The sequence below is a fragment of the Vespula vulgaris genome, chromosome 21 (assembly GCF_905475345.1).
Source record: "Vespula vulgaris chromosome 21, iyVesVulg1.1, whole genome shotgun sequence".
Lineage (NCBI taxonomy): Eukaryota > Metazoa > Arthropoda > Insecta > Hymenoptera > Vespidae > Vespula > Vespula vulgaris.
Window position 1 is genome coordinate 2,000,999 of NC_066606.1, and position 11,759 is coordinate 2,012,757.

The 11,759-nt window shown below is 31.5% G+C and overlaps 1 protein-coding gene across 1 annotated transcript; it reads left to right on the forward strand.

The window, feature by feature from the left end:
* The first annotated feature begins 431 nt into the window (after positions 1-431).
* Positions 432-9,111, forward strand: LOC127071344 (protein obstructor-E-like). Its single transcript, XM_051010512.1, has 4 exons — positions 432-753; positions 5,146-5,550; positions 6,221-6,434; positions 7,356-9,111. Exons 1-4 carry the CDS (start codon positions 714-716, stop codon positions 7,507-7,509), a joined length of 813 nt encoding a protein of 270 aa, XP_050866469.1. The 5' UTR covers positions 432-713; the 3' UTR covers positions 7,510-9,111.
* The last annotated feature ends 2,648 nt before the right edge of the window (positions 9,112-11,759 follow it).

The window sequence follows — 11,759 nt, forward strand, 5'->3', positions numbered from 1 at the left end:
ACACATACATTAATACACAGTACACACATAGACACACATAGATAAATACACACATACCTTATATAAAGAAAGAGGGGTCTGTGAGGTACGTGGATACGTATTTTCTCAAAGTAACGTCGCGAAAAAGCGAAGAAGAGACGACAAACGATGAGGAGTGAAGAGAGGATTCTAAGAGTAAGAAGGGGTGGGAGGGAGGGAGGGAGATGCAGAAGGAGGAGAAAGAGAAGGAGGAGAAAAAGGAGAAGAAGGAGGTGGTGATGGTGGTAGTGGAGGTGCTGATCGGAAAGAGGTAAGAGGAAAAGGTGCAACGAAGAGAAAGAACAGAGGGGACTGCGATGGTGGCAACGACGATGGCGACGGGGGGAGGAGGAGGAGGAGGAGATAAGAGTAAGGAAGGGCACAACACGTGACCGATGCCTTATATAAAGTTCGAGATCCCGTAGACCCCGAACACAGAGAGATCTCTTTCTCCTTTCGAACGGAGTTTAAGAACGTGGTGAAGTAATATTAAGTGTCATCCTTCTGTTTTTGTTAAATATTTCGATTAACACGAGGAAGAAAATATATATTTGATATATATATATATATTAAGATTTTTTAATTAATTAACGTCAAAGTAATCACGTTGATATATACACGTAATAAATAATTAACGGGAAGGGAGACAAAGACAGCAAGACAAGGAATCATCAGGAACATTTTTTTGAATCAACATGAGGACGTACTACGTGATAGCCACCATTCTGATCGCCGGTATGTAATTGATAAAAGAAGTAAATCGTGCGTGAATGGAATACCCAGAAAAAGAAAAGCGAAAAGTAAGAAATAAGGAAAAGAAAGAGATTCGAAAAAAATGGGGGTTAAAAATGCGCGAAGGGTGGTATGAAAGGAAACGTGGGGGTGAGGATGCATTCTCTCTAAAATTGTAGATGGGATTGCGTGAGAGAAAAAAAAACGTATCGTTGGATGGTTAACGAAAAACAAACGCGAGTTTTGTATATATCTTTAAGTTTCTGATCCGATCCGATCCGATCCGATCTGGTCCGGTCTGATCCGTGTCGCGTCGCGTCCCGTTTTCGTATACACGGAAAGTGAATTTCAAAATGACGACGACGATAAACAAAAGTGTGTGAAATAATGCATGTGAATAATCGCGAATTATCATCTCGTCGAATTATCTACTCGTCGCATCTTTATCTCGAAAGATTTTTTTTCTTTATACGAAGTGAAGATTTATATGTATGTATGTATTTATAAAACGCATAAGCGGATGTCCATTAAGTAGTTGTAATCTCGTTTGACTGACTATCAATGTTTTTTTCTACTTCAAACTATAATTTTAATAAACAATAAACTTCGCACGCGCAAGATGTAAAACGTAAAACGTAAGACGTACAAAAAAAAATTTACTAATCAAAACCGATGTTAAATATTTTTCAACTGCAAAAAGTAAGCCTTAAAAGTGAATAATTTTTTTTAATGTTTGAAGTCTTAATTCTTAAGTATTACGTTCTATCTTACGTTCTAACATCGATTAACGCTTAGAAGAAACCCTGCTTAACGTAATGAAAAAGTTACTGATTCAATTTTTTTTCTTTTCTTCTTTCTTGTTTTTTTTTTTCGTAGAATAAATAAATGAATGAATAAATAAATGAATGAATGAATGAATTAATTAATTAATCAATTAGTTTGACGAACCTTAAACGAAATCCTATGAACTCATTAAATCGCGTTAAAACATGTGCTAGCTATTTATTTATTTGTATTTCGTTTTTCTCCTTATATTTTTTCTTTATTTCATTTTTTTTTTATTCTTCTTTTTTATCCTTTATTTTTCTTATGAATATCTTTCAAGTTCCACTTACCGATTTATCGTCGTGCTGTTAATAATAATTAATACAGTTAGAAATTAATTACATTAGAAATATCGTTCGGAAGATCTTGAAACTTTCTAAGCTTATCGACGTTTCACTACGATTTTACCTCTGTATTATATATATATATATATATATAGGAAATAACACGTGGGCATATTCGTTCGTAATACATATCATTAACCGTGATACTATTAATCCCACGTCAAACGAAAAAACGGAAGATAGAAGATAGAAAAACGAAGAACGCACCGAACAGAAAAAAAAAGAAAAGAATAAAGAGAGAGAAAGAAAAAAATCTGTATCGAATCAACAAAAATGGCGATTGAGTTCTAAAACGTGAAGGAGAAAGAACGAACGACAAAATAAAAATGGAGGAAACGGAAACGAAAATAAATCAAATGAAGGAAGTAATGAATGAACATGAACGACGAAGGAAGGAAGGAAGGAAGGAAGGAAGGAAGAAAGGACGAAAAGAAGAAGAATGATAACGATGAGACGAAAAACTGTTGATAAACGCGTATAAAGAATTTTATTACTTGAAATTTTATATCGTAACGTGCTTCGAAACGGACGGAGAAAGTTTTTCGTTCGTTCGTCCCCGTGTAAAGACCACACCTTCGAAGTTTTTAAATCGAAGCCATTGAAGGCATTAACAACGACGAAAAAAAAAATAAAATGTGGGAGGTGGGACGGTGTGGAGTGAGTTGGAAGTTGGAGGGTGAATAAGGGTGGGGATGGGGGTGGGAGAAAGGGAGAGAGACTCCGACATAAGTTTGCGACATAAGAACGGTGTAATTCGTGCGAGAGTCGAACTCCTTCCCCTTTCGTTTGACATACGAGGATAACCTTGGCCCGGATTTTAACTCATCTCTCTCTCTCCTTTTCTTTTTTGTCTCTCTCACTCGATCACTCTCACTCTCTGTTCTATCTTTCTCTTTCCCTCTCGTTCTTTTTATAATCGCCGAACCGTGCGAAAAGAAGATCAAAGTATTCAAGGATAATATTACTTAAGAATGAAATGTAATATTCGTTAAGACGATTTATTTGAAATTAATATTTAAGATTTGGTATAACGTGATAAGTATCTCCTCCTCCTTCTTCTCCTACCCCGATCTCCATTCCGAACGCGGAAGTGTCGTTTACGTTAATTCGAGCGTGACGATATTAATCGACGAATTCAAGGAACTGGTATTCCGTTAGATCTATTAGACTTAGGAAAAGGATAATTTAGAAAAGAGTTAGAAATGAACATTAGGAATGTATAAATCGTATCTATAAGTTAATCTATACGTGTAGGATTAATATGTAAGATCAATACGAGTATCTCTTTCTATCTATTTATTTAACTATCTTTATCTATATATCTATCTTTCTCTATTTCTCTCTCTCTCTCTCTCTCTCTCTCTCTCTCTCTCTCTCTCAAACTCTATAAATTCGTTCTCGTTGATATGAGCTACGTGGCATATGAACGTTGCACACATAGACAAGATTTTATATTTCTATGAGTCGCTACCTAAGCGATAGTCGAGCAAACGTAGAACAGAAACGAAACGAGTGAACGGGATGAAGAAAGGGCTACCACCACCATCACCACCACTACCACCATGACAATTACCATTACCTCCAAACACCTCCAAGCATCTCCACCACCACCAGTTGGAAACAACCACTCCAGCAACAACTCTGTTATTGCTGCACCAGCTGCTGCTCCTATCCTGCTGGCTCTGGGCCCAAAGTGAAAGCGTCTGGCGAAAGTCAGCTCCGTATCCTTACATAACGCATTCGCTTATACCAACGGCCATCTTACTTACATACATACATACGTATGTACGTACGTATATACGTATATTTACGTTCGTACATATTTATGTATTTATTTATTTATTTATTTATTTATGTATATATGTCGCGAGAAAAAAAAGAGAATTTATTCGGATACAGAAATCGCAGTAACGTAACTACTTCGATGTATTACAACTTTACAAGCGCAAAATTATTAACGCCGATTAATTAAGCTCGCTTTTTTTTTTGTTACGTTTATCCTCGGTCTAATCTTCCTTTTCTATGTTATTATTATTATTTCTTGTTTCTTTCTTTCTTTCTTTTTTTTGTTTTTATTTTGAATAATTTTTCTAATCGTAATCGTAATTTCTCGAGATAAGAAAATACGAATAGAAGTATTACGTTATTATCGTTAATGTTTCAAAAGATAATATTAGAATTGTTTTACAATAGATATCTTCTTTGTTTTTGTCCGAAGTTTGTTCGATCGAATTTAACAGAAATCTGTGTTGAAAAATCTTGATTTGTTCGTTTTCTAATAATCGGTCGTTTTAATGTCGAAGAAAAATGAAGATACTTCCTCGATGAATTTCTTCCGGTAGTTTCGTGGATTTGTTTACGGTTGATCGTAACGTACAATTATTGGCTATTTTTTTTTTATTGTTGTTTTTCCTTTCGACTCGTATCATTTAAACGAACGAGTTATTTGACGAGCGATAGAGAAATAAAACCCTGGTATTAGACACGATCTCCGGTGTCTGTCGACAGAGAACATTATTAACCATAATTTAGAATTCTTCTGTTTAACCGCAATGAATGCTCTTTTTCTTTTTTTTTTTTCTTTTTTCTTTTACCGTTTCTTCTTGCGAAGAAAATTCCGCTATCCAACTAAAATACGAAGGATTAAAAATCATCCGAGTTCCGAAGAATAATAATTTTAAAAGGAAGAGATAATAAATGGAAGGTAGAAAGAGAAACACGATTCCATGTTAGCCTACGTAACATCAGGATGGTTAAACGAAACCAGTTCTTGAGTTGAGAGCGAAAGTAATTTTCGAGTGGAAGAAAAAGTGTCCCTGGATCTTCCCGAATTTTTTAATATAATATGTTTTGATATATATATATATATATATATATATATAATTAATATTTTGATTATATATTTATTTATAATATAATAATAATATAATTAATTAATATATATACTTCTTATTGAATAACATTATTTTCGTAATAATATTATTATATATTCTTTAATATATTAATATAATATTTTTAATATACATATTATTTATCAAATGATTTCATCGAAGTTAATCAGGAACATTCCAAAAAAAAAAATATTCAAATTACTTTTTTTTATTCTTCTTTTTTTTCGAAGATAGAGAAGCGAGAACAATTTTTGTTTCTTTTCTTCACATTTAATTTGTATGTTTATTCTTATCTTTATTTATATATATATATTTTTTTTTCTTCTTCGTTACAGGCATTACCAACGCTCAAGAAAATTTCAAATGTCCGGACGACTTTGGTTTTTATCCCCATCACATATCGTGCGACAAATATTGGAAGTGTGAGAACAATTTGGCGGAATTGAAAACGTGCGGTAATGGTTTGGCGTTCGACGCGTCCGATAGTAAATTCCTAACCGAGAATTGTGATTATCTTCACAACGTTGATTGCGGCGAGAGAACACAATTAGAACCGCCAATTAGTACGCCGCATTGTGCTCGTCTTTACGGTATATTCCCAGACGAAAAGAAATGCGACGTATTTTGGAATTGTTGGAACGGCGAAGCATCGAGATATCAATGCAGTCCTGGACTTGCTTACGATCGTGAAGCGAGAGTATGCATGTGGGCCGATCAAGTCCCCGAATGTAGAAACGAAGGTAAGTATTACGAAATATTAATACATAAGATATAGCATTTCTAATATTAATATTACAAATTATTTATCTTACGTATTTAAATCATATATGTATATACATTTGAAATTATATATTAATATTAATACATACAATATTAATACGAATAAAACAATAAAACATTAATATTAATACGTAAGATATATGATTAATATTAATACATATAATATGAATATAAAGAAAAAAGTAAAACATTAATACGAATATATGATGCAGTACACAATACTTTGAAAGAAAGAAAGAAACAGATTCTTTTATTCATAACAAACAATTTTTCTTTCGTTACTAACTTATACACGTAACGATCGACGATACTACAATCGTCACAAACAATAAATAATAGAAATCTCATAGATAATTCTAACCTATGAAAGATATTTTCATGGACCATCGATGATATTCCCTTATTTGATCGAATTTTTTACGATAAATAAGTAAACGTGAATATATCATCCATTATGATTAATTATTACTATTACTACTACTACTACTACTACTACTTCAGAAATTATTTACTATATACGTAGTTCCTTTCTTATTAAGGAGACCTAGATTATTACAAGGATGTTTGTATAGATAAAGAAGGACAAAAGTATACATACATACGTAGATATATACTTATTATGTTGCACAGAGGTCGCAGGAGGTTTCACGTGTCCGGCCGCAGGCGAAGTGAGCGGTGCATCCGGCAGCTTCAGTAGACACGCCCATCCTGAGGACTGCAGAAAGTACTACATATGTCTCGAAGGTATAGCTAGAGAATATGGCTGCCCAATCGGAACTGTCTTCAAAATTGGTGACGCCGACGGCAGCGGTGCTTGTGAGGATCCTGAGGATGTTCCAGGATGGTAAGTATAATAATAACAACGACAACAATAATAATAATAATAATAAGGATATGAACAACCTTTGAAGTTCATCCAAAAAGAAAAAAAAGAAAACAGAGAAAAATATTTGTATATATATCTCTGTCTCTGTTTCTCTTTAAATACGTAAATCGTAATCACACCTCGAGATCTCTACCTCGGTTCGTGATAACTTTTACCTTCGAGAAGTGTATCACGAAAGTGAACCACATTATATGTGTGTATGTATATATATAGAGAGTTTTATCGTTTACTTTTCGTTCCCAACTCTCCCCACGCCCCTCAAGTCCCCCACCACACCCCTCGAAGCCATACTTTCACTGTATTAACTTGATCTAATTCGCGAGATGTCGTACACTTTGTGCACACAATGTAAGTTAGTAGTTTGTCCTGGGTATACATGGAGTAATATCCACCATAACAAATGTTAATCCTATTGTTGCATATATATATATATATATATATATATATATATATATCCTTATAACGCTTATATAATACTTTAATAATAGAATTCTCTCGTGTAAAGTTTAAAAATTATTAAATATTAAACCATTAATTAATAATCTTCATCATTGACATCATTGATTTTTTTTTCTCTCTTTTTTTTCTTTTTCTTCCTTTACGTATCTCGTACCTATATGTTTTGAAAATAATTATCTTATTTATTCTTGCACGCAGACGTTGTAAAATCTACACGCATATTATCTATGTAGGTGTATCATCAAAACAATCGCACGCAAACAAATATACAAGTACGAACGAACGAACAAATATACGTACACGTACATACATAAACACGCATACTGACGCAGAAACAATTAAATTAAATAATGAATCAAATTGCACGCGCATGTTTTCTTTAACATATATTTGGATATTATTTCCATTTTGCTTTCACAGCGAGGATTACTATGGTGACTTGGACCTAAAAAGCATCAGGAAGAGCGAGTTGCTCGCTGGAATTCAAAGTTCTGGCGAACCGAGGAAGCCATCACAAGGCAAACCTAGACCCGCACCGATACCCGCGAGGCCATCCGCACCTCTCCAGGAATAATCTACTCTATCAATTATTTCTTTATCTTTTCTTTTTTTTTTCTTCTTCTTCTTCTTTTTTCTTTTCGTTTATCATTTCCTCCTCCTTCTCCTTTTTCTTATTTTTTTCTTCTTTCTTCTCTGTATTCAATTTTTCTTATTATACTACTTTTTCTCAACTCATTCGCTCCTTTTCTCTCTCTCTCTCTCTCTCTCTCTCTCTACATACACATATACATGCACATACACGTACGCATGCACGTACAAACATACAAACACTCGATTTATCATAATACTATTTGTCCTATTTCTTCGTTATCTCATTTGATCCTTCATTTATTTCAAAACTCAATCGCAAGTTCCTTCTTATGATATATTCTTTATCTTGTTTTTCTTATTTTCTCTCTCTCTCTCTCTCTCTCTCTCTCTCTCTCTCTCTCTCTCTCTCTCTCTCTCTCGCATTTTTTTGGAGAAGAGTAACCGGTTCCAATTCGTTAAAATCGATCGCCTTTAAACGAGACCCTGCCACCCCCTGACCCCTCCCCCTCCCCCGATTAAACGTCGAAGTAAAATCGTTAACACGTGTTCCTTGGAATCGCGTTTCTCTTTGAACACGATCGAAATCGTTACTAATAATGTATTATAAAATACATTTGGGAAGGTCCGAAATTAAAATCGCGAGGATCTCTCTCTCTCTCTCTCTCTCTCTCTCTGTCTCTCTCTCTCTTTGTTCTTTCTTTCAAAGAATAAAAAACGATCAACGTTTTTACAAAATCGATATGGACGATATAACGCGATAAAAAAAAAAGAAAAGAAAGAAAAAAATAACAACAGCAACTACAACAACAACAACAACGATAACAACGACAACAAAAACAAAAATTATAATAATAGTAATAATAATAATATTAATATTAATAATAATATTAATAATAACAATAACGATCTTGGAAATTTGTGTTATGTAAATGGATATACGTATCTAATTATTATCGTCCCGATTATATTATCGATATATTTTTTAATAGCTTCAATGATTGATGTCCGCTAATTACGAGTCTGAATGTAAATTATAATATTGGCTGATTGTTAATCAGTTTGTTAACGAACGATTCATTGATCTATTGAATTTAGTGCAAAGTCATATATACATATATATATGTGTATATATATATATATATATATGTATGTATGTATGTATGTATGTATGTATATATATATACACAATCATTGTTCGGAAGTGCCGATCGGTTTGATATCGAATGTCGATATTAATAAAATAATTAAAATAAATAACGTGTCTGATTTCTCTTTATTTATACACGCAATAAACATAATCGATAACAAACTAATTCGCACTTCCAATAATAATATCTCTGAATGGATTTAAAGAAAGAAAGAAAGAAAAGAAAAGAAAAGAAAAGAAAAGAAAAGAAAAAAAAAGAAAAGAAAAAGAAGAAGAAACGTTTTCATTTTATCCCGCATCGTTCCAAGGATATAAAATTTATTAATCATTAATTTTAATTAACCTAAGAGAGTTCGCTGACACCGCGACTGCCGAAAAAAAAGAAACGAAAGAAAAAAAACGTTGAAAAAAAAAAAAGAAAAAAAAACAAAAAAAGAAGAAGTAACGAAAAAGAGTTATCTTTTTGATCTACGACTTCGATCGATTGAGCTCCTTTCCGTCAAACTTGAAATCGCCGACTTGTATATGTTTTATAGTAAAAAAAAAAAAGTGGAAAACGTGTAAATAAAAAAACAGAAAAAAAAAGAAAAGACAAGAAAGATTATACTTTCAATGTTTAACCTTTTGCGGTCCGTTTTTTTTTTCTTTTTTGTTTTTAAACTATTACTATCATATCATCATTCGAAGAAATATTTTTATCTAATAAATATGAGATAAAAATATGGACCGTAAATTGTTAACTATCTCTTTCTCTCTCTCTCTCTCTCTCTCTCTCTCTCTCTCTCTCTCTCTCTCTCTCTCTCTCTCTCTCTCTCTCTCTCTCTATCTATCTATCTATCTATCTATCTATCTATCTATCTATCTATCTATCTATCTATCTATCTATCTATCTATCTATCTCTTTATCTCTCCTTCTTTTTCTCTCTTTTTCTCTCTCTCTCTCTCGACCTCGTGTCTTTATGTTGAGTGCTAATATCAATTAATATAGCTTAAATTTTCATTTCAATTAGTTTTCCTCTCCCCTTCCTCGCGTTCTCCTATGTTTGCACGCACGTGAACATTTTTGTAATTTAATATCGATCAAATAACGATGCCATGTGTATATGTTGTATTGTCTTAAAACTTCATAACGTAATCTATCAATGCATGTTTACTTTGTTTATATATATATATATATATATATATATATATATATATATATGTATGTATGTATGTATGTATGTATAAGTAACAATCCTCTTGAATAGAATCTGAGGAACGATTAAAATTCCTGTAAGCGCGACAAGTAAATATCACTTATTCCTATCGATTACAATTTGTAAAAATATTTACAAATCCCCTTTTAATAGGAAATAATAATAATTATTATAATGATAATAATGATAATAATCATATCAACATCAATCATAACGATGAATTTCTCAGTGAAGACTACTACGGAGGCGTGGACTTAAAGGCTCTACGTAAATTAGGATTCAAGAAATAAAAGAAAAGCGGAACATTGATACGTTCAGAGAAAAACAAGAAGACCGGACGTACGTACATATATCTGGAGGGACGGTCCAATTTTTAAAAAGAAAAAAAAAAGAAAAACACAACTAAAATACCACCGAATTTGCAGCAATATCCCTGAATTTCATTTTCTTTCTAATTTTTTTTTTTTTTGTTTTTTTTTGTTTTCCTTTTTTTTGTACATAAGCTTCGTATATCGCGAATTGGAAAACGTGTGTGTATATATATACGTATATGTATATGTATATAGATATATACATATATATAGAAAGTATATGTATATTAAAATTTGTGAAGTATTAAATCATTACGTTGTAACATAATTTCTATCGTATTTCGTATGCTCCTGTTAGAAAATCTTCTATCTAAAAGAATGCAAATTTGCATTTATAATTTGTTGAAATGATTTATTAAATAAAAAGATAAGGTGTAGATAGAGAATATAATAATATAATGGCTGTTATTGACTAAATACATTCCCTTCCTCTATCGAGATTACATTCATTTTAATTCTATCCAAAAATAATTAAATACGATAAAAATTATGGAACAATTTAATATTAACTATCGAATTATTTTTAATCGGTGCCTATCTTGATTATACTTAGATAACTATTGAAATTTATTATATATGTGTATATATATATATATATATATATATATATATATATATATATATAAAAATAAACGAATATATGTAGGAGTGAAATCTAATAATTGATTGCGTTTATTTACTTCATTTTTTTTTTCTTTTTTTTTTTCAATGATTATATATCATAATCTATTAATAATCATACGTGTATATAAATTATAATCTATAATACATAATACTACTGTAATATATATTTGTTTAAATATTATTGACTTATATCAATCAAATGTCATTCTAATTCAACTACCGTGAGAATATTCTTAATGACGTTATTTAAACATAGCGGTTATATGAAAACAAGATAAAAATAATAACAGATACGTATTTGTTAACATATATGAAACAATAGTGAATTCGATCGAATTTTTGGGAGCTAACATATTTGTTCGTTTCTTATTTTCACAGCCGTCTATGTGTAAGTAAATGTGCACGTATTGCACCATTAGTACGCTTTGCATGTGAACCATAGTGCATCAAATGATCAACAAACATATAGGATTCTGCATAAATGTTAATATTCGATCTTCACAATATATGCCAAAATTTTTATAAATAAAGTAACAGTGTCTATCTTAAAAATAACTTTCTTTTTCTTCTTTTTCTTTTTTTCTTTTTTTTCTTTGTTCGAAGTAAACGTCGTTGTCATGATTTTCGAAATTGTTGATAAATACGTAAATCGAAAAGTGCTCGTTTAATACAATATTTAAAAATAAAAAAAAGAAATAATTGATTAATAAATTATGCCCACAAAACTGCTATTTTATTTTAATAATAAATATAAATTATTCTGATTCAGACGTAAGCAAAGGAAATCTATATAAAGTCAAATGTAATGATATTACACGTTAATTTGAATTGTAAGACATTTTAATTTATATAGCAGATTTGTAAACTTCATTCGGATAACAAAATACAACGTATA

Excerpts from the sequence above, each read along its gene's own strand:
- LOC127071344 (XM_051010512.1), top strand. The coding sequence starts at position 714 with ATGAGGACGTACTACGTGATAGCCACCATTCTGATCGCCG. Across the intron at positions 5,551-6,220 it reads CCCCGAATGTAGAAACGAAG|AGGTCGCAGGAGGTTTCACG; the intron begins GTAAGTATTACG and ends TATGTTGCACAG. Across the intron at positions 6,435-7,355 it reads CCTGAGGATGTTCCAGGATG|CGAGGATTACTATGGTGACT; the intron begins GTAAGTATAATA and ends TTGCTTTCACAG.